We start from the raw sequence: 23,740 nt of genomic DNA, 5'->3' as shown, positions 1-23,740 counted from the left end.
CACAGCTTTGGGAGCCATTTATATGTCAGTGCACACTCTGCCCCAAATATTCTCATCAATTCCATATGCAAAATGAACCATTCTAAGGTGCCCGCAAAGTCCCAACGTATTACAATATCGACTTAAGTCCAAAAATCCCATCTAAATTTCATCTGCTGAAAAGACCTAAATGATTAAATCAGGTATGGTTGAGACTTTGGGTATGAACCATCCTGAGGCAAAATTTCTCTCCATATGTGAACCTGTAAGACTAGAAAACAAGTTATTTGCTCCCAAAATACAATGGTGGGACAGGAATAGGGTACGAGTGATAGATATTCCCGTTCACAAAGGGAGAAAATGGAAGGAGAAAAAGCCAAGAAATTTCAAAAATCTGCAAGGTTAACTCCATAGGTTTTAAGGCCTGTGAATAACCATTTGTGTCTCTAGGCTCTGTCCTCAGAGTCATCCTTCATGAAAGATAGCACAAGTTGTGGCTGAATAGTTTTATCAGACTGTTCGTTGCTTACGGAATTCTGGGAGTCCTATAACTGTCTTTCATTTTATTGTCTCTCTGTACCTTTCAGTTCAGGCTAGCAGTGTTTCTGCTGATATTCTCAGAAATCTTTTGGATTCCCTGTGTATGTCACAGAGTTCTTTTTGAGGCACTAGCAAAAGGTTGTCCAACCGCACTCATGACTTTCTCTTCAGAGTATGTTTTCCCAACAGTGAATCTCTTACTTTGACCATCCTTTGCAGTCTTGAAATCCTGATAATTTCCCACATTCTCCTTGTCCTGGTTCCTTTTTGATAACAGTCCTTCCCTCTTATAAGGACCCTTCTCATTATATCAGGTCCCCAGATAATCCAGCGTAATTTCCCCATCTCAAGATTCTTAGGAATATCTGCAGAGTTCTTTTTGCCACATAAGATGACATATTTATAGGTCCAAGGATTAGGATATAGACATCTTTGGGGGACCATTGTTCAATCTACCACAGCTGTAAATAGAGGTTAACAATATAGGAATGGAGTGAGATTCCTGAGGAAGCTGGAGGTAACCAACTCAAAAGGGAGTGGTTATATTGTATATGGAACACGTCATGGGCTTCTTGGACTAGATGGAGGTGTCAGACAGTTGAATCTCTTTAAAACAGATATATTCTTAGTGGACTTGAAGAGAACAGTAAGATGCTCTAGGGTTTTAAGGGCCACTGTAAAAAAGATCGGGGACATAAACAGTAAATTTGAGGTGAAAAATATTAGATAATTTCCTTCAATGTCCTGGTAAGGGCAAAAAATGGTTTACTAGATTCAGGTGATCAAGTTGCAGGGCAGGTGCAGAGGAAAGTGAGTGGATGGAGTAGTTGAGAATGTTGGTGAGAGGAAGGTTCAGTGCCTGTTCACAGAGTTGACCCTGGGGAGGTGAAAGTGAGGCTCCTAAGGAGGCTGAGAGATTGAGGCAAGGGGGAAGGCTCCACAAAGTTCAAATGGAGTTTATGACTTTCAAGTTTCTGAATAAAATCTAGGCTGGAGTCATGGTAATATCTTATTAAAGTGGAAGAGAACTGAATATTGATTTGGAGTAGAATCTGTTTATGTGCATTGTACATATACTTTGGGGTGGGAAGTGGGATGTACGGAGTTAATATCTAGGGAATCCCCACCTGATGTATCTATATCTTTAAGACAGAAAAAAAACAGCAGACAGTCAATTACATTAAGAACATGTAAGGCCCACTTCTACAATCAAAAGAGGAAATCCCCATTAAATTGTATGTGCTTTGGGGGCAGAATAATGACACTGTAGTATTTAAAAGAACTGGAATGAGATAATATATACAGAGAATATTGTAGATATTATCTTTGGAATTAAATTTTGAAGTCTTGGCTACCATTAACTACCTGTAGGGTCATGGACAAGTAATTGAATTCTCTAAGCCTTATTTACCTCTCCATAAAATACCAACAGTAAAGTTGCTCATGAGCTTTCTGTGAGATTTAATGTGATAATACATGTTAAGCTTTTAGCCTATTGCCTGGCACATAAAAAGCTCAATAAATGCTGTTACAGCAAATCCCAATTTTCTGCTGCTAGCAAATGCATTCTTATGATACAAAGGTCCAGTATCAGATGCTAGAGAAGAATCCATCTGAGATGAACTCATGACTTAATCATGAGTCATTTCAAGTTCTTTCTCAATGTCATCCTCATTGAGAAAGACAATCATAACTATTTTCAACCAAAAAAAAAAAAAAAAAAAAAGGAAAATCTCAACAGAAGTGAGCAATGTTTTCACCTCCGTTTTGAAGCCACTTTATATTCCAGAGTCTGAGAAAAAAACTACCCTTCTGGGCTCTTTCTATTGTGAACAAGTCACTTCCTCCCTTTCCTTTTCTTGAAGACAGAACTTCTGGTTTCGAATTCTCTCCATTTATTACCCAATGTCGTTACTTGGGCACCCTCACCACCATCTTGACTCTCAATATATTCTGCACATGCATAACATCATGGAATTAAGTGTCTGGAGCACTAAGGGCCACCATGGGCTGGGGTTGAAACTCGAATTTCCAACATTAATGAGCTTGATGACAAAACTAAAGAGCATTCTTCTCAATTTAAATTCTTTGTGATACATGATTGGCCTTTCAAATGTTCACACTGGACAGTTATACTATTGGAAAGTTTTCATAAAATGAACTTCTTAGGACAGAAACTCAAAGCCCCTAATCTTTTTTTACTCCATTTTTGCATGTCCGGTACCAAGCCAGAAAAGAAAACCACCACACCTCACCATAGACGTTCACAGTGCTTACAGTGCTGCATTTACTCTCAGCCTCAATTCCTTGTTTAGACTCCCAGGTTTCTCTGCTTTTACATGCATGTCCCAGATATATCGCATATCATCGCTTCTGCTATTACCTCCCTAAGTATCAGAGTAAACCAATGCAGACCTATATTCTACCTTCAGAAAATTGGGGAAATCGAAAACGCCCCATGATAGAGAAAAGAAATCGAAACTAACTCCCTAGATACAAACTCGGGTGCTGGCTGCTGTGTGACTCAGAGCTCCCAAACCGACACCAGGCGCTGTGCTCGGCCCCTCTGCTCCACCTCCTCCCCGCGGGGTGTGCAGCTCAGACGCTCTATGGACCTAACAGGTTCGGTGATCCGGGTGAGGATTGCAGGTGACATGGGGTGTCGCTAGGGACCTTGGAGCGGAGCTGTCCCGCGGGGTTCTAGATTTACTTCAACATCCCGATGGACCGGGCGGGGAAGTGGCCCCGTGGCTTCGCGCGCGCAGGGCGCGGGGAGCTGGGGCGCCCACTGGGCTCCAGCGGCAGCTTCTCGGGCAGGCGTAGAACGGGCTTGGGGAGGGGTAAGGAAGAGGGACGACCGCCTTGAGAGAGGAGAGTGCTCAGGCTTTTAACGGGTGCTCTTCACCCGAGGGGGCTGGGGATCTGGGGTACTGAGGAGAAAGTAAGGATCATCAGATCTGAGCACAGCCAGTCGGACCTGGACATTGACAGACAGCAAGCGGCTTCCTTTCTTTCGTCTTGGATTTAAGCTCTTAATAGCGGAAGTCAGGCTTTGTTATTTCCCCGGAAGGTACTTCGTTCTCTTTCCCCGCTTCTCTTTTGTTTACAAAGTTACATTGATAAATTTATAATGTAGTCCTCAAGGTTTTCCATAAAGAAGCTGACATCGTCCGTGATGGGGACTTAAGGATTATGAAGCTCCTAATGACTGCTAGAAAAAGCGATCAGAACCAGACAGAAGCAAGTCCTTTAAAGACACAGTAAGAAGTCCAAACCATAACATCAACGACATACAGACCTTCATGATTTCGAGTATTCTCCTGAAAGCAGTAACATATCATTCAACCTAAGATTTGCAGTTTGAAGTTTAGTGGAACTCAGGTGCTGAGATTTGAGGGTACTAAAATAAATGAGGGTGGATTATGCATACAAGGCCCTTCCCCTTCTATCCCAAAGATTTGGGGGTAGTTTAGTGTGAATCCTTCCTGACACTCTACAAAGAAACAAGTTTCTGTCTGTAGCTCCTATCTCTCTTTCTGTCCATCCATCCATCCATCCATCCATCCATCCATCAATCCATCATCCAACCATCCAACCATCCATCCATCCATCCATCATCTGGCCATCTCTATCTTTAAAAGATATTTTGGCTGTCATACTGGTATGCTTTTTCTCAGTTCATGATTTATTGGTACCTGTCAGACTCATTTAATAATTGCTGTATGATAACCCATGGTATGTTGGGTCATTATTGATCAGTTTTATTTGAAGCAGAAGAGAAAGACATAAAACAAAAATTAAATGCCCTTCTCTACTACTTTCCCCTTCATACTCAGTCTCACAGTTTTAGTTCTCCTGAGGCGCTACCACTCCAAATATATACATTTCTTTCTTGGTTGCTTATAACTTATATGCTTACAAATCAGTTTTTTGTTTTATCAACTTTAGACAGACTCCAACGACTCCCTGTGAAAGGAACACCCAAGTCACCCACTTTGTCTTCCAATATGAGTTATATATTTTAAAAATTTCTTCTCATGATTGGCTTTATGGCTTTTAATAAAATATCCATGTTAATTATCATCCACGGCTATGTTGATATGGGTGGAAATCTCTGTGGTTTTCCCTGCTGCAGGCTCATTTTCTGCTTTGTAAGTATGGAGACCTGCTGGTTGATTTACTGATACAACCCTTTTTTATAACCTGCTGCTTGTTTTACTGATGTAACCATTTTTAAGGCAGCTCATAGTTTATTTGGAAATACAGTTCTCTCAGAAATGTATACAGCTTCTGATGCTCTAGTTCCCTATGCTGTTAATTACACCCAGAGAGTTTCTATTTTCATCCTTAATTCCGTCTCAAATTAGCAGAATCTGTCTTAAGTTCATTTGAAATGATAGTCTGGCCTGGGAAGGTAACACCTCCACATAACACTTGCAGCAAGACTAAGTCCTTCTGTTTAACTGAGAATTCTTTATGAGTCTTTGTTGAGCAAGGTTTTTTTTTTTTTTTTTTTTTAAGTCTTGTCACTTTTTATTTGCAGTACAGAAACTGTCACCTGTGCGACCCAAATTTCTTGGCTCCCTTCCTTCTTCTCCTCCTTTCCCCTTCCTTCCTTCCTTCCTTCCTTCCTTCCTTCCTTCCTTCCTTCCTTCCTTCCTTCCTTCCTTCCTTCCTTCCTTCCTTCCTTCCTTCCTTCCTTCCTTCCTCAGTGCCTTCCTCCCTCCCTCCCTCCCTCCCTCCTTCCCTCCCTCCATCCCTCCCTCCCTCCTTCCCTCCCTCCATCCCCTTCCCTCTCCCTCCCTTTCCCTCTCCCTCCCCTTCCGTCTCCCTCCCCTCCCCTTCCTTTCCTTTTTTAAATAGGGATGTGGTCTCATTTTTGTTGCCCAGGTTGGTCTCGAACTCTTCACCTCAAGCAATCCTTCCACATCGGCTTCCCAAAGGGCTGGGATTATAGGTGTGAGCCACTGTGTCCAGCTAATTCTCTTCCTTCTAACTCTGCTTTCATACCACCGAGTTCTTTCTTAAGACGTTTCTCTTTTCCATTCTTCTTTGGTCGTGACTCCTCAAAAACAGCAACTAAAACACTATAGACATTGACCAGCAACCTTTTCCAATCACTTTTCTGTGAGCATCAGGCTTGTTGGCATGTGATTGGCTTCCTAGTTTTGAAGGGGATGATTTTTACTAGATATTTTGCTTTGCATCACCTGGGTTTCCAACTTTTAAGCCCAAGAAGCCTAGTTTCTCACTGCCTATTATCTGTCCATTAGGGTGGAGATACATACCATGTTAATGGTTTTATAATCCGCGTTGGTCTCTTTTTACATCTAAGATGAGGATGAAAATTATATCTGTGTGGTATGTTATAGTTTGTTAGTATTAAGAAAATTAGTGGTACACAAAATGATGGTGCATCTTGCAGTTCATGGCGTTTTAGATTAAGAGAATGATAGCACTATACAATTATGTAATGATAAGAAGGATTTCATTTTATTTATTTATTTTGAGACGGAGTCTCTCTCTGTCACCCAGGCTGGAGTGCGGTGGCAGGATCTGGGCTCACTGCAAGCTCCGCCTCCTGGGTTCAGGCCATTCTCCTGCCTCAGCCTCCTGAGTTCCTGGGACTACAGGTGCCTGCCACCAAGCCGGGCGAATTTTTTGTATTTTTAGTAGAGATGGGGTTTCACTGTGTTAACCAGGACGGTCTCGATCTCCTGACCTTGTGATCCGCCCGCCTCGGCCTCCCAAAGCTCTGGGATTACAGGTGTGAGCCACCACGCCTGGCCAGGATTTCACTTTTGTACCAATTTCTGTAGCAGTAAGGGAATGCTAACTTCTGTAGCAATTACAACTTCTAAGTTTCAGTGGCATTACACAGTAGAAATTTATATATATTGTCCTTCTAAGAGTTCAAAGCAGATTTTCCTGGCCAGTGGGCCCTATAGTGATTCAGGGACCCAGTTTCTTCCATATGGTAGTTCCACTGTTCCCTGGAGTCTTAATATTCTTTGCACCTAACTTTTTAAAGATAAGTAAGAGTAGAGAAAGGTATACCTACTTCTCAAAAGTCTGGCTATCACTTCCACTCAGATTCCATTGGTAAGAACTAATTTCATGGCTATCTCCAGATGCAAAAGAATGGGGAAAATCTAGTCATTGGCCAGATAGCTACTTCTCAGTGATAATTCTTACATGTGGAAGGAGGAGCATGAATTTTAGTGGACAGTTGATATCTCTGATCTGATTCATATGATTTTTTTTTTCAATTTTTTTAACTTCCATCAGAATCCAAAAGAAAGTCTTCACATTACAATTGGTATATAAATGTCTTGGTTTTTAATCTATAGGGTTCCCTCTTTCTCTCTCTCTCTCGTCATCTCTGACTCTGTCTCTCCTTGCTATTCTCTATTAGTTCTTAGAATTAGAGGCATAATCAGTTATTTTTAATTTTTTATATTTTTGTTAAGAGTTCACATACATGGCCTCATATTCCATTCAGAGACAGAGAATGTCTTGCTATCTCTATTTTTATGATGTTAGTATCCATTGATGTTCAATATCTAGATCTATTAATTTATTAGATGTTTCAACATGAGGAAAAAATAAATTCCTCATTTCTTCTTTTATTTTTTTGAACTGGGTTACTTCTGTAAAGACAAACTTCTCATACTATTTACTTAATCAGGGTTACACTTTGTATAACGTGACAATAGAGGATAAGTGTTTTGTTTTGTTTTTTTTGCATTCAAAGCATGTTCTTTTTAAAAACTTTTATTTCTTAAATCTTTATTTTTTGATTTATCTTCTCTCTTAGTTTGCTAAAGCTGCCGTAACAAAATATTATAGAGTGGTGGCTTAAACAACAGAAATTTGTTTCTCACTATTTTGGAGGCTGTGCAGTAGAAGATCAAGATTCTGACTGATTCAGTTTCTGGTGAGGGATATCTTCCTGGCTTGTACATGACTACCCTCTTTTTTTTTTTTTTTTTTTTTGAGACGGAGTCTGACTCTGTCGCCCAGGCTGGAGTGCGGTGGCCGGATCTCAGCTCACTGCAAGCTCCGCCTCCCAGGTTCATGCCATTCTCCTGCCTCCGCCTCCCAAGTAGCTGGGACTACAGGCGCCCGCCTCGTCGCCCGGCTAGTTTTTTTGTATTCTTTAGTAGAGACGGGGTTTCACCGTATTAGCCAGGATGGTCTCGATCTCCTGACCTTGTGATCCGCCCGTCTCGGCCTCCCAAAGTGCTGGGATTACAGGCTTGAGCCACCGCGCCCGGCCATGACTACCCTCTTGCTGTGTTCTGAGAGAGAGAGCGAGCACTGGGGGTGGGGGGTGAGGAGGGAGGCGGCAGGGGGAAGGGAGAAGGGAGAGAGTATGAGCTCTCTGATGTTTCTTCTTAAGAAGACTCCAGTCCTATCAGATAAGGACCCTATTCTTATGGCCTCCTGTAATCCTTATTACTTCCTGAAGCCCCCATCTCCAATTACCATCACGCTGGGGTTTGGGGCTTAAAAATATGAATTTTGGGGGGACATAAACATTTAGTATATAACATTATCTTTGGATGCTATTTCTGGGCTCCCTATATATATATGTATTTTTTTTAGAAATGATAATAATAGCATTCCTACTCTTTTCCTACCATTTTTCCCTCTTTGTACTTCTCAAATTGGTTAGCTATTTTAATATACTAACAATGTTGAAAGCATTTACATTTTAGTTCTCTGAATAAATTAAGTTCATTGTTATTTGTCTATATATTGAGTCTAAAAATTGAAAAACAACAACAAAAAATAACTGTATATACAGTATTCATTATGGAGTCAAGTTTTGTGACCAGATCCAAATAGGAAATGCATCCTATATCATTAAAACTTGATTACAGTGGACTTTTCAAAGCATTAAAGAGGATGAAGGATGTTAGTCATGTGTCAGAGCATTCAGTGTTGGCCATAATGTTAAAAGAACTGACTTTAATCAGTTTTCAACTATGTCCAGGTGCTCTTTAAGCAGTTTATATATTAACACATTTTATCTTGACAACCCTAGGATAATAATACTATTCCAAATTCACAGACAGGAAACAGAAACAGAGATGGAAACAATTTGCCTCAGGCCACACGACTAGTTAGTTGTACAATTAGGAATTCAACCCAGGCATCCTGGTTTCAGAGCTCATGTTCTTATTCATTTTAATGCCTCTTTCATTTTCATTCTTTTGTGACTAAAATGTCTTTCCTTTTTGCCAGATTTTAGATTTTCTCTTTATCTTTGGAGCACTAAAATGTTATCAGGATATCTCTAGCTGTGGCTTTCTCTTTTTTCATCAAATTTGTTTTGTTTTTGGAGAATCTTTTTAATCTAGGGACTCATATTTTTCTTCAGCCCTGAGGCAGTCTTCTTAAATTACATTTTCTCACATTATGTTTTCGATTATTTTTGCCCTCATTCTGGTATCCCAGTTATTTCCTCTGGGATTACCTTTTAATGGATTATATAAGCTTTGATCAATTTTTCATGTGTCTTAACGTTTCTCTGATTTCTATCTCATTGTCTTTCTGGACTCTGTCTTTTAACTTGGGATTCTGTTTTATTGTTCAGCAAACTAATTTATTTTATATCTGCAATCTTGCTTTGAATTTTCAAGAGTGCTTCCTTATTCCTGTATTTTCTCTTTTCAATAGCAGCATGCAAGCTCCTATTTCATAGATTCAATATCTTTGATTCTATATGAAAATTCTAGTTGGAATTTTTAAAATTTCTCTTTTGGCTTCCAAATTATCTCTGTTTTCTCAGTATGTCTTTTAGAATATTTTGATTTTTTTTAGTTTGTTTATTTGTCTTCATTTTTGGTGTTTATTTTCTGTCCGATCAGTATTTTATATCTGACGATCCTTACTTTTTTAAAATTTAAAAATCACAGTGCTTAATAAAAAAGCTGATTTAGGCTTTCCTAATCTGTCTCTCTCTTAAACGGGAGGGGCTCTTTGAATGACCACTCCATTCACTCCTTCAGGGCTCCTCTGAAATGTTGCTTTCTTGGAGATACTGTCTATAGCAATCCTGTCCAATTCGTTATAACTCTTTTATTTTTTAAATAGTACTTAACTTTTAAATATTTAAAATTTTATTTTACTTTTTCTACTAGATGATAAGCTCCTAGAGTGCAGCAAAGCCTACTTTTGTCCTTTTCACTAGACTCAAGTGCAGTGCCTGTCACACAGCTGGTGTTTGCTCATTCAATAGTTGTTGAATAAATGCATTCTGCTTTCTGTCCCTTCAGTTTCACAGAGACTGTACTTTCTTTGGCTATAATTACTTTTCTACTTACCAATCCTGTGGCCATGTTGAGTTCTAACCGTATATTGCTGCTATTCTTTATGGTAAGTATGAAGTGAAGAAATGAGTTCTCCCAGAATCAGCTCCCAAGACAAGGATTTGAGTGCCAATAGTTCATTTTGGGAGTGATGAGGAGTGGCCAGAAACTTATTTTGGGAGTGACCCAGAGTCACTAATAAGTGTCAGTGATTTCTTCTACCTGCAAAATATACTCATTTCCTCAGTTATCTTTAGAAATCAAATGACAGTTCTATTTCTAGCCCAGAAACTGTCCACCTTTCAGCATGCTTTGTCCAAGCCCCATCATCCATCCTCTTGTCCTTGCTAGGATCTGAGGAGTCATCTGTGACACTCCCAACTCTCCCTTCCCATGTGGAATCTATTGCCAAACTATGTCACATTCATCTTCAAAATGTCCCCCCGATAAATCCGCATCTCTCCAGCTCTAAGTAGCACCACATTACCTCAAACCACCATCATCTTTCTATAGGACTATTTCAGTAGCTTTCTCTATGCATCTCCCCTTCCAGTCTGCTCTCTGTACTAAAGATAATGTTTTCCAATTGCAAGTTTAATCAAATTACAACCAGTTTAAAACCCATCAGTGGCTGAATTTATCTCTGAAGATGAAGACGAAACACCTTAAAATCCCTTAGAAGACTCCCTAGCTTCCTTTTTCTCTAACCTTATCTGTCACAGCCTTACCCTCTGCTGCAACTGCACTCACTTCTTTTCTGAATCTCGTACTTTCCATACTGTCCTCTGTCACAGGGCCTTTGTGCATGCTGTTCCCTTTGCCAAGAATACTTTTTATTCCTTTTTTGGGGGGCAAATCAACTCTAAGGGAGTACTCATTCCTTCAGATCTCAGTTCATGCATTAATTCCTTAGGGAAGCCACCCTCATCTCTGCCTTTTGTCACATTTGTGATTTGAAATTGTTCGTATGATTATTTGATCAATCTTTGCTTATTTACTAGACTGCTTGCTCTGTGAAAGTTGTAACCATATTTTTTGGGTTCATTTCTTTGTTTCAGGAATAAATGCAGTTCTGTTTTTTTTTCATTTATTACAGAGGTGCCATTCACATCAAATGTAGCCATTTTAGAGGTACCAAAATAAAATATATCAGCCATATTTAATAAATTCCAGCTCTACTCTTCTACCCTATAGCCCAAGAAGCAGCAACGATGGGTAATTCTCAATCTTTGATATTTGTAGCCTATAAAACCACAATCTTGTAAGATATTCAGATTCAATAATGTTACAAAGTAATTGGATATCTATATTTCCTTTTCTTAATAATTACTAAATTATATAGCTGTGTAAAAATGTTGATGACTCAAAAAGTCTCTCTTTTTTTTTTTATTTTTTTTTATTTTTTTTTTTATTTTTTTTTTAGGGTTAAAGGATCATGCAGGATTTTTCAGGAAAATGACAAAGTTAATTTTGGATGAAATGCCAAAAGCTGGGTAAGTACTGTGAAGTGAAAAAAGAAGGAGCTATACTATTGTATACTCTGGGTATCGACATCCCTCTTAACCTGTATACATATACATGATCACTCAACCTATTTATCTTGGGGCAACTTGGAGAGGATGGGAACACACTCTTCTTCCTATAGTTGTCATAGCTGTCACTGAACAGATAGTTTCCTAGAGCAATCAGATTTATGGAGTTGGGGGTTATATATGTCCTTATCCAGAATAACAGCCTTTAGAATCATATTCTCAACTTCAAATCCTGGCTCTGCCATTTGGCATTGGATAAATTCCTTTGCCTCTCTGAGCCTCATTTTATTTTAATAAAATAGTAATTGTGCTATCTCCTTCTTATAAAGGACAGTTGCTTAAATGAGATATTTGAAAAGGTATCGTAGACTGGCATGAAGTACTCAACAAATAGTACCTTATGCAATAGTAACAACAACAGCAACAAAGTCTCTGTGAAACATCTGTGATTTTTATTCTCGTTGATTTTTATTTTAGGTATTCCAGCATATTAAATGATTTCGTGGAATCTAATTTTTTTGTGATTGATGGAGATTCCTTGCTTGTCACATGCCTGTGTGTAAAATCATTCAAGTGGGGACAGAATCTCCACTTTTTCTATCTGGTTGAATGCTATCTTGTGGATCTTATGAGTAATGGAGGACAATTCGCCGTAGTTTTCTTCAAGGTAATGTGTGATGATTGATGTCTTTTTAGTCCTTTGAAGACTATAACTGAAATCTCTTAACCTAAATAGTCTTTGACCTAAAATGAAGCATGCCATCATAGAAAATATAAAAAGACAGGTTAACAAAAGAAAACAATTACCCATAATTTCACTACTCAGAGATAACCATTCTTTATTTTTTATTTTATTAATTTTTTTTCCTCAACGCTGTTCCCACATTCACAATATAGATCAGGCACAGAGCCTTGGCTGAGGGGTATGTGGGGTAGTTTACTCTACCTCCTTTTCTATACAGTCGGTATAAGAATTCAGCCTGTGGTAAGCGCCAGGAAGCCCATTCTTTAGGTTTCAATATTTTGTTATAAAAATTTCAAATATACATAAGTTGAAAGGTTGTGGAGCAAATATCTATATTCCACCATCTAAATCCTACAATTATATTTTATTTTACTTCTTCATATATCTGTAAGCTTATCCAAGCCTTTATTCACCTTTCAATCCTTTTGTTTTGGGGGTACAGTTCAAAGTAGTTGTAGACATTACATTTAACTCTGAAACATTTCATCATACATGCCATTAACTAGAGTTCAGTACTTATTTGCACTTTTTTTGATGGTAAAATTTACATGAAATAAAATACACAGTTCTTAAATGTGTTACAAAAAGTTTTGCTCCAACCTAATGCCATTTAATGAGCTTTGGCAAGTGCATAGCATTTACCAGTCCATTGAGTTTTGACAAATACATGCATGTGTAACCCAAACTCTTGTTCCACAGTATGTCTTCTCATGCCCCTGCCCAGTCCATTCTCACTCCATCCCCTAGAAGCAACCACTGTTTAAATCCTTTCTATTGCCTCTTTAGTTTTGCCTGTTGTAGAACTTTTTTTTGTTTTTGTTTTTGTTTTTGTTTTTGAGATGGAGTTTCGCTCTTGTTGCACAGGCTGGAGTGTTGTTGCACAGGCTGGAGTGCAATGCCATGATCTTGGCTTACTGCAACCTCTTTCTCCTGGGTTCAAGCGATTCTACTCTCTCAGCCTCGCAGGTAGCTGGAATTATAGGCGCATGCCACCATGCTCAGCTAATTTTTGTATTTTTAGTAGAGACAGGGTTTCATCATATTTGTCAGGCTGGTCTCGAACACCTGACCTCAGGTGATCCACCTGCCTTGGCCTCCCAAAGTTGTAGAACTTTTAATAAATAGAATTTTGCAGTGTGAACTCTTTGTATAAACCTTTCATTCAACACAATAATTTTGAGAGGCACCCATTTTGTTGTGTGCAGTGGTATTTTGCTCCTTCTATCACTTTTGAGTAAGGTTTTATTGTAGAAATGTGCCATGGTTTGTTTCCCCATTTTCCTGTTTCAATATCTTGCCTAGATGAATAAAGCTCCTATGTGCATTCACACACAAGTCTTTGTGTGGACGTAAGTTTTCATTTTCCTTGTACATATATCTGTGATTGAAATACATGTTTTATAAAACTGCCAAAGCTTTTCCTAAGGTAGTTGTGCCCCTTCACACTAACTCCAGCAATGAATAAGAGTTGTGGTGCCCTGTGTAGTTGCAAACATTTGTATTTGGTCAGTCCAACTATTCTGTTGGATGTGTGGTGTTATGTCCCTGGGTTTTAATTGGTATTTATCAAATGACTAATGATGTTGCCTACTTTTTAAGTGCTTATTGTTCGTTTGTATACTATGATTTGTGAAGCATCTGCTCATATCTTTTGACCATTTTAAATTGGATTCTTTATCTTTTTCATATTGAGTTGTAATAGTTCTTGATATATTCTGTATACAACCTCTTGTCATATATATTATTGCAAATATATTTTCTCAGTCTGTGGCTTGCCAGTTCATTTTCCTTCTTTGTTTTCTTTTCTTTCTTTCTTTTTTTTTTTTTTTTTTGAGGTGGAGTCTTGCTGCATCACCTAGGCTGGAGTGCAGTGGCGCTATCTCAGCTCACTGCAACCTCCGCCTCCCGAGTTCATGCCATTCTCCTGCCTCAGCCTCCCAAGTAGCTGGGACTACAGGTGTGCACCACCACGCCCAGCTAATTTTTTGTATTTTTAGTAGAGATGGGGTTTCATTGTGTTAGCAGAATGGTCTCCATCTCCGGACCTCGTGATCCACCCGCCTCGGCCTCCCAAAGTGCTGGAATTACAGGCATGAGCCACCATGCCCAGCTGTCACTTCATTTTCTTAGTGCTATTTTTGGATGACCAGATATTTTAATTTTGATGAAATCTAATTTATTATTCTTTAATGGTTATTGTGCCTATATCCTGATAAGAATCATTGCCTATCTCTTAGTCACAAAGATATTTTTCCATTTTTATTAATAATTCTAAAAGTATGTAGTTTCAGCTTTTGCATTTTGGTCTATGATATTTCTTGAATTAATTTTTGTGTGTTTGTGATGTGAATTGGGGATTGAGGTTCATTTGTTCCAGCATCCATGGTTGAGAACATTTTTCTTCTTCCAGTAGATTGCTTTGGTTTCTTCATCAAAAATCAAATGATTATGTATGTGTAGGTCCATTTCTGGGCTTTCTACTATGTTCTATCAAAGGATTTAACAAATTACCAGTACCACAATGTTCTGATTTGTATAATTTTATAGTAAATCTTGAAACCCACTTTGTTCTTCTTTGTTTAACTTTGGCTATTCTAGGTTCTCTGCATTTCCACACAAATTTTAGAATCAGCTTGCCAATTTCTATTTAAAAAGAAAATGGGATTTTAATTGATATTCATTAAATTTATAGATCAGTATAGTCTTTCAGTTAGTGAACACAATGTATATCTGTTTTTTTTAAGATCTCTAATTTCTTTTATCAGTTTTGTAGTCTTCAGTGTGGAGGTCTTGCACATCTTTTGCTAAATCTATTTCAAGATATTTCATATTTTGATCTTACTGTAAATTGAATTTTTAAAAATAATTTATTTTTTGCTGTTTGTATATAGAAGTAGAATTGATTTTGTTTGTTAACTGGTATCCTGCAATCTTTGTTTTTTTTTTTTTTTTTTTTTTGGAGACGGAGTCTCACTCTGTCGCCCAGGCTGGAATGCAGTGGCCGGATCTCAGCTCACTGCAAGCTCCGCCTCCCGGGTTTATGCCATTCTCCTGCCTCAGCCTCCCGAGTAGCTGGGACTACAGGCGCCCGCCACCTTGCCCGGCTAGTTTTTTGTAGTTTTTAGTAGAGACGGGGTTTCACCGGGTTAGCCAGGATGGTCTTGATCTCCTGACCTTGTGATCTGCCCGTCTCGGCCTCCCAAAGTGCTGGGATTACAGGCTTGAGCCACCGTGCCCGGTGTCCTGCAATCTTATTAAAACAACTTATTAATTTCAGTTGATTATTTGTATATTTCTTAGATTTTTCAATGTCTTCAGTGAATAAATACATGCTTATTTCTTGTTTTACGGTTTTATTTTTTAATTGCTTTTTCTTGCCTTATTACAGTGATTGGCACCTCTAGAAATGCTGAAGTAGAGTGAGTGGGAATCTTTACCTGGTTCTTGATCTTAAAGGGAAAGTGTCCATTATTTCCCTACTAGGTATCATGTTAGCTGTAGTTATTTTATGTATATCCGTTATCAAATTGAGGAAATTTATTCTTATTTTAGGTTTTCCGAGAGTTTCTATAATTAATAGGTGTTACATTTTTAAAAATGCTTTTTCTACATTTATTGAAACTCTGATACACCTTTCTTCTTTTATTAATTTGGTAGATTACATTAAGTGATTTTTAAATACTAATTCAATTCAATCTTTTATTCCTGGGAAAACCTCAGTTGGTCATGATAGATATCATTTCTCTAATATATTGCTGGGTTTGATTTCCTAATATTTTAAGTGTTTTTGGTATATAGTCATGAAAAATATTAATCTGTAATTTTATTTATTTATTTATTTATTTGAGATGGAGTCTCACTCTGTTGCCCAGGCTAGAGTACAAAGGCACAGTCTCGGCTCACTGCAATCTCCGCCTCCCAGGTTCAAGCAATTCGTTTATCTCAACCTCCTATGTAGCTGGGATTACAGGCATGCGCCACCATGTCTGGCTGATTTTTGTATTTTTAGCAGAGATGGGGTTTTCCCATGTTGGTCAGACTGGTCTTGAACTCTGGACCTCAGGTGATCCGCCTGCCTCAGCCTCCCAAAGTACTGAGATTACAGGCATGAGCCACCTTGCCAGGCCAATTTTATTTTTTATATAATGTCTTTTTCTGATTTTGGTATCAGGATCATGCCGACCTGGTGAATGTGTTGAAAAGCCCATTTTCCTCTTCTATTTTCTGAAAAAGTCTTTATGAGATTGGTATTATTGCCTCAGATGGATCTGATAAAATTTGATCAAATTTTCCTGTGAAACCATTTGGGTCTGGAGTTTTCCTTGGAAGAAAATTTTTGATAAAAAAGTCAATTTCTTTAATAAATATAGGGCTATTTAGACTTTCTGTTTTATCTTGTGTCAGTTTTGTTAATTGTATATGTCAAGGGATTTGCCCATCTTATCTAAGTTGTCTGATATTTTGGCATAAAGTTGTCTATAATATTCTTTTATTTTCCTCTTATTGCCTAAAGATTTGTAGTGATGTTAGTGTTAGTTAGCAACCTCTTTCTTTTTTTCTTTTTGGAACAGAAACTAAATTTTCTTTTTTTCTACATTCAAGACAGGTTCTCACTCTAGCTCCCAGACTGCAACACAGCAGTAGCGTGATTTTGGCACACTGCAACCTCTGTGTCCTGGGCTCAAGTGATCCTCCCATTTTAGCTTCCTGAGTAGCTGGGACTACAGCCGTGTGGCTAATTTTTGTATTTTTTATAAAGATAGGGTCTTGCTATGTTGTACAGGCTAGTCTCGAACTCCCAAGGTCAAGCAGTTCGCTTACCTTGGTCTCCCAGAGTGCTGGGATTACAGGCATGAGCCACTGTTCCTGGCCACTAAATATTTATTTTTTCATTTATTTTCACATTATGCAGTTTTACACCGAATGACACAGAAGGAAACTAAAATTACCGACAGTTTATATATAAGTTTGATTCCTGTCTTAAGGAAAAGAAGAACGGTATAAAAGCAACATGTGTAACAAAAACCCTCTAAAAAGCTTTCATGTTACACTCCCATTTTGTGAATTGGCAGCTGTCCGTGTCCCTTAAATCTTTGATTATCTGCTGCTTTCTGTGTAGCAGGCTACAAAGCACACAGATCATAACTATAACTTACCAAAGGAGATACATGGACTTTATACCCATCACCTGGGTACTCTAAACCGGTTTTTAAACATAAACTGCAGAAATCCTGACTAATACAGCAAAATAAGACTATTTTCTGGCCAGCTGCTAGTGACAATCAATGATGCAATAACAGGAACATGACACCAACTCTTAGTAGGAGCTGCTCTACTTGAAATTCACATCTGGTGAAATGGGGACAGATTTTTATTCCTCTATTTCTGAATGATAAGTATCATCACATAATTTTACAAATTAAAATGTAATTTGTCATTGTTGTATCTCTGATTCTATAACCTGATATACTGCTAAGGGAAAAGAAGGAGTTAACTTTTAAAAAAAAGTATGAAAGCCATAGTATCATCTACTGTATGTGACGAAGCATCACAGATTCTCTATTGTGATAATTTCCATTTTCTTCTGCCCTCATCTATCCTTACATTGCTAAGTTGTGTCTTCTCTTTTATTGATTAATCTAGTTAGTGATTTATCAGTTTTGTTGATGTTTTCAAAGACCTAGCTTTTTTCGCTTTGTTAATTTTCTGTATTGTCTTTTTTTTAATTTCACTGATTTCTACCCTTGTCTTTATTTATTTCTCTTGGATTTTTCTTTCTCTTTTTTCCACTAGCTTCATAAATTGAAATTTTAAGCTAAGATGTTTTTTATTTTCTGTTTATGAACAATAAAATTTTTCTTGTAAGCTCTGTTTTAGCTACATATCACAAATTTGCATCTAATGGTTTTTTCCTTTACTATTTATTAGAAATAATTTCTAACATCTCTTGTGATTCTTTTTTGTTTGACCAGTGGATTATTTAGAAATTATGTGTTTTAAAAGTTGGGGGTATTTCACTACTAGATTTCAAGGTATTCCACAAAGCTCTAGTAACCCAAACAGCATGGTACTGGCATAAGAATAGACAGTTGGAGCAATGGAACAGAATAGAGAACCCCAAAATAAATTCATGCATTTATAGCCAAATGATTTTTGACAAAAATGTATCAAGAACATTCACTGGGGAAAGGACAGTGTCTTCAGTAAATGGTGCTCAGGAAATTGGATATTCATATGCAGAAAAATGAAACTGAGCCCTCACCTTCACTATATTAAAAAATCAATTCAAAATGGAGTAAGGACTTAAATGTAGGACCCAAAACTATGAAACTATTAGAAAAAAACATAGGGGAAATGCTTCAGGACATTGGTTAGTGTGAAGATCTTATGGAGACGACCTCAGAAGCATAGGTAACAAAAGCAAAAGTAGACAAATGGGATTATATCGAACTAAAAAGTTTCTGTGCAGGAAAAGAAGTAATCAACAGAGTAAAGAGACACCTTCAGAATGGGAAAAATATTTGTCAGTATTTATCCTACAAGGAATTAATATCCAGGATATGCAGGGAACTCACACATCTCAATAGCAAAAGACTTTTAAAAAGATAATCCAATTAAAATGTGGGCAAGTCAGCTGAAAGACATCTCTCCATAGAAGACATACAAATAGCCAACATGTGTATGAAAGCATAGTCAACATTATTAATCGTCAGAGAAATGCAAATCCAAACCATAATAAGATAGCATCTCACCCCATTAGAATAGATATTGTAATGCTAGTAAGGATGTAGAGAAGGGGAACTCATATGTTGCTGATATGAATGTGAATTAATTCAGTAATTATAGAAAACAGTATGGAGGTTCCTCAAAAAACACAAAAAGGAATTACTATATGGACCAACAACTCCACTACTAGGTATATATTCAAAGGATAGGAAATCAGTATGTTAAAGAGATATCTGCCCTCCTGTGTTTATTGCAACACTATTCACATAGCCAACAAATAGGAAACAAACTAAGTGTTCATCAACAGATGAATGGATAAAGAAAATGTGGTGTGTATATACACTATATAATACTATTTGGCTATAAAAAACAAAATTCTGTCATTTGTGGTAACATGATGATCTTGGAGGACATTATTGCACCATGGGGTGGATATAATTAATGGTAATTTATTGCATTTTTTCAAATAGAAGAGCAGATTTGGCATGTTTCCAACACACGCACATACAAAAATAATTGTGTCTGATGTGATCAATATGCTAATTACTCTGATTTGATCATTACATATTATATACATATTTATCAGAATATCACCCTATACTCCATAGATATATGCAATTAGTTTGGGTGAGGTGGCTCACATGTGTAATAGCAACACTTTGAGAGGCTGAGCAGGGAGGATCATTTGAAGCCAAGAGTACAAGACCAGCCTGAATAACAAAGTGAGATCCTGTTTCTACCAAAAATAAAGTACAATTATAAAGTCACTTAAGGATAATTTTAAAAATTAAAAAAACTATTGTTTTAATGTATGAATTCTTGTTTTTTTCTAGATGTGTTGTCATTGATTTCTAATTCCATTGTGGTTGGAGAAAATATTTCTGTATAATTTCAGTTATTTAAACATCTATTGGGACTTGTTTTGAGGTCCAATATGTGACCTGTTTTGGTGAATGTACTGTATGTTCTTAGAAATAATATATATTCTACAGTTCTTAAATTAATCTTCTAGAAATGTCATTAAGTTATAGTAGTTGATAGCTAAAATTAATTTGTATTCGCAACAATAGATACTTATTTTAAGGACATCTAGGAACATGAGATAGGAGGTAGACTTCCCTCAACAACTTTTCTTTGCTCTCTGAATTTGTATGCTTAAATTCTAGGAAGCCCTTTAGGACCAAAACTGAGAAGAAATTGTATTTACATTCCAGTAGAATGGCAAATTCAATAGGGGCACTGTCCTTATTTGGATTGATCTATATAAATATCCTCAACAGTGTTATACTATGGTTTTTAAAAATTACAGATTAAATGGCTTCCAATTTTAACAAATCTCAACCCAAATACAAAGGTATTTTATGAGCCCATTCCCTCATCCTACTCCTAGAAGCAATTGTTGTTTTACTGCTAAGAATTCTAGTCTATATTTGTTCAATCTTTATACACAGGATTTTTTGGGGTGGGGGTTAGTTTTGGCACCATTGAAAGTAAAAGCAGTGTTTTGATTGATACCTATAGAAAAGTCAGGGTTCTTTTTAAATTATGACAGTCTAGCAGGCTAGATTGTCAATATCATTTAAAAACAGATTTTTTTTTTTTTTTTTTACTTTTTAAGTTCAGGGGTACATGTACAGGTTTGTTATATATGTAAGCTTGTCTTATGGGGGTTTGTTGTACAGATTATTTCTTCACCCAGGTATTAAGCCTAGTACCCATTAATTATTTTTCCTGATACTCTCCCTCCTCCCATCCTCCACTCTTCACCCTTGCACAGGCCCCCGTGTCTGTTGTTTTCTTCTATGTGTCCTTGTGTTCTTATAATTTAACTCCCACTTATAAGTGAGAACATACAGTATTTGGATTTCTGTTTCTGCATTTGGGACATGATCTCATTCTTGTTTATGGATGCATGGTATTCCATGATGTATATGTACCACATTTTCTTTGTCCAGCCTATCATCGATGACTTAGTTTGATTTCATGTCTTTGCTATTGTGAATAGTGCTGCAGTGAACATACACGTGCGTGTGTCTTTATGATGGAATGATTTATATTTCTTTGGGTATATACCCAGTGATGGGATTGCTGGGTCGAATGGTAGATCTTTCAGGAATTGCCACAGTTTTCCACAATGGTTGAACTAATTTACACTCCCACCAAGTGTTAAGTATTCCTTTTTATCTGCAACCTTATCAGCATCTGTCATTTTTTTATGTTGAGTTATTTTAACCCTCATTTAAAAAATTTTTAATAGCCATCTGACTGGCATGTGATGGTATCTCATTGGGGTTTGGATTTGCATTTCTCTAATGATCAGTGATGTTGAGCTTTTTTTATATGCTTATTGGCTGCATGTATGTCTTCTTTTGTTTTTGTTTTGTTTTGAGACATAGTCTCTCTGTCGCCCAGGCTGGAGTGCAGTGGCATGATCTTGGCTCACTGCAACCTCCGCCTCCCGGGTTCAAGTGATTCTCCTGCCTCAGCCTCCCAAGTAGCTGAGATTACAGGCACCCGCCACTGTGCCCAGCTAATTTTTGTATTTTTAGTAGAGACAGGTTGGCCAGACTGGTCTTGTCCTCCTGACCTCAGATGATTCACCCACCTCAGCCTCCTAAAGTGCTGGGATTATAGGCATGAGCCACTGTGCCTGACCGTATGTCTTCTTTTGAAAAGTGTCTGTTTATATCCTTTGCCCACTTTTTAGTGGAGTTGTTTTTTTCTTATAAATTTGAGAAATAGAAATTTTGATTTGCTAAGAAAAGACTTACATTATTTAGGGAGGAGACACATCACCTGGAACATTACATTTTTATCTACTAATAGTGATTCACATCAGCTTCTCAATTCAGATGAAATACATCTATCCTCTTGCTACTTTGATCCCTATTTGAACGTAGAGAGTAAAAGAATTAGAAGTGAAGTAGTAGTGTATGCCTGCTCAAGTAAAGGAGATGAATCTATATAATCCACATTTTGACCTGTGGCATACACTTGTGAAATGAGTCAAGTTTAAGGCCGTTGAGCAAAACAATTAGATCACATGGGTTCAGTCCTATATGCCTTTGTGCTGTAAGCAACAAAATTAACAAATCACTAAAGGAAGATTTCAAAATGATGTACTTTTTTCTTTTTGTCACCACAGGATGCTGAATATGCATATTTTGATTTTCCTGAACTTCTTTCATTGAGAACTGCTTTAATTCTCCACCTTCAACACAATACTAACATTGATGTGCAAACGGAGTTTTCTGGATGCTTATCACAAGATTGGAAGTTATACTTGGAACAGCATTACCCGTATTTTCTGATAGTTTCAGAGGAAGGCCTGAGTGATTTACAAACGTACCTTTTTAACTTCTTAATCATACATTCCTGGGGAATGAAAGTCAATGTTGTGCTTTCATCAGGGCATGAATCTGATACTCTCAGACTTTATGCACATACTATGGAAAGCACAGACAGAAACCACACTTTTTCAAAGGAGGTAATTGACATTAATAACTCTCATTTTTTGTCCTGATTTCTTGTTTTAATTCTCAAAATCGCTAACTCAATATTTCTGTATTTTTTAATGGAACTTACTATAGGCAGTCTCCAAAGAGGTAAAAAATTTAATAATGGTAACAATGATAATGACGGACATTTATTAAGCACTTATGCCAATTCCTTTTCCTAAATTTCTCTTAATTCTCAGGGTACTCCTATAAGGTTTGTGGCATTATTATATCTATCTATTCATTTCTAATTATGATATTATCACCTCATCTGTAAAATAATATTTGGAGTATTGAAGTAATTTGCTCATGTTAAATACCTAATTGTGGTATAATAAATTTATTTATATGCAAACATAAGAAATATATTATTTACATACTTATCATATGCAAATATAATACAAAATATATTTGCACTTTGTCCCCAGTTGCTGTCACAGAGCTCCTAAAGCCTTTGGTATTTCTTGAGTAATAATAATGTCTTTTATTATTTGTAAGGAGCTGCTTTTGATCATATCTGAATTTTTTCCTAACGAGGTAACCTAGGGTGGGGCCCCTGAATAGCCTCAGGGTTGGGCTGACCACCAAAAGGACCAAGCCATGAGAGGCTGGAAGCTTCAGTCCCAACCACCAACCTCTGGGAAGGGGAGTGAGAGCAGCTATATATTAAGCTCTATAAAAACTCTTGAACAGTGAGGTTTGTTCAACTCCCGGGTTGGGAAGTCGGGGAGGGTGGTGCACCCAGGGCGTTACTGGGGCCACCTGCCCCTCTCCTCATACTTTGCCGTGTGCATCCATTCCACAATTGAATCTTTCATAATAAACTGGTAATAGCAAGCAAACCACTTTTCCTGAGTTCTGTGAACTATGCTAGCAAATTACCAAACGTGAAGAGGGAACCCCAGATTTGTAGCTGGTCCATCAGCATGTGAAGCCTGGCATTTGTGATTCATGTCTGAAGTGGAAGGCAGTCTTGTTGGACTGAATTCCTACCCTGTGGGGCCTGCGTTAACTTAGGGTAGTTAGTGTCAGAATGGAATTAAATTATATGGCACCCAGTTGGTGTCTGGAGAGAATTAGAGAATTATTGGTGTGGAAAACCCATACTTTTTTTTTTTGTTAGTGTTATCAGTAAAGAAGTGGCTTTCCTTTATGAATAAAAGGAATAAAAGGTTGACAGTGGATTTCAACAAAGGAGTATGTCTCTAGTCCTGCTACCCAGATCATGGAAAGTAAGAAATGCATTTAACTGGAAATCTATGTGTTTAGAGGTTCGTGTGTTGCATATAGGCAGTGAAATGATGGTTAACATGGAGGAAGGACTCTTAATGAGAAAGAAATGAAGAAGACTGACAAAGAAGCAAGTAATGAGATAATTTCTTTCCTTAACATAAACTCATGAAG

The 23,740-nt window shown here is 37.5% G+C and overlaps 1 protein-coding gene and 1 non-coding gene across 14 annotated transcripts in view; one reads left to right on the top strand and one right to left on the bottom strand.

The window, feature by feature from the left end:
- The first annotated feature begins 3,014 nt into the window (after positions 1-3,014).
- DDX60L (DExD/H-box 60 like) overlaps positions 3,015-23,740 on the top strand; it is a 119,544-nt gene continuing 98,818 nt past the window's right edge. For 2 of the 13 annotated variants that reach the window (XM_010384439.2, XM_030918252.1), the window contains exons 1-4: positions 3,022-3,168; positions 11,260-11,329; positions 11,846-12,035; positions 21,985-22,326. In XM_010384439.2, coding sequence (XP_010382741.2) covers positions 3,129-3,168; positions 11,260-11,329; positions 11,846-12,035; positions 21,985-22,326 — 642 coding nt within the window. In that variant the 5' untranslated portion in view covers positions 3,022-3,128. The other 11 variants (XM_030918215.1, XM_030918224.1, XM_030918241.1 and 8 more) reach the window with 11 other exon arrangements.
- On the bottom strand, positions 12,241-12,370 carry LOC115896259. The gene has a single exon (XR_004056161.1). It is a non-coding gene; the product is annotated as a small nucleolar RNA SNORA51 (small nucleolar RNA).

The sequence above is a fragment of the Rhinopithecus roxellana genome, chromosome 2 (genome assembly GCF_007565055.1).
Source record: "Rhinopithecus roxellana isolate Shanxi Qingling chromosome 2, ASM756505v1, whole genome shotgun sequence".
Classification (NCBI taxonomy): domain Eukaryota; kingdom Metazoa; phylum Chordata; class Mammalia; order Primates; family Cercopithecidae; genus Rhinopithecus; species Rhinopithecus roxellana.
The sequence above is the reverse complement of the archived record's forward strand: the minus strand, read 5'-3'. Positions and strand labels throughout refer to the sequence as shown.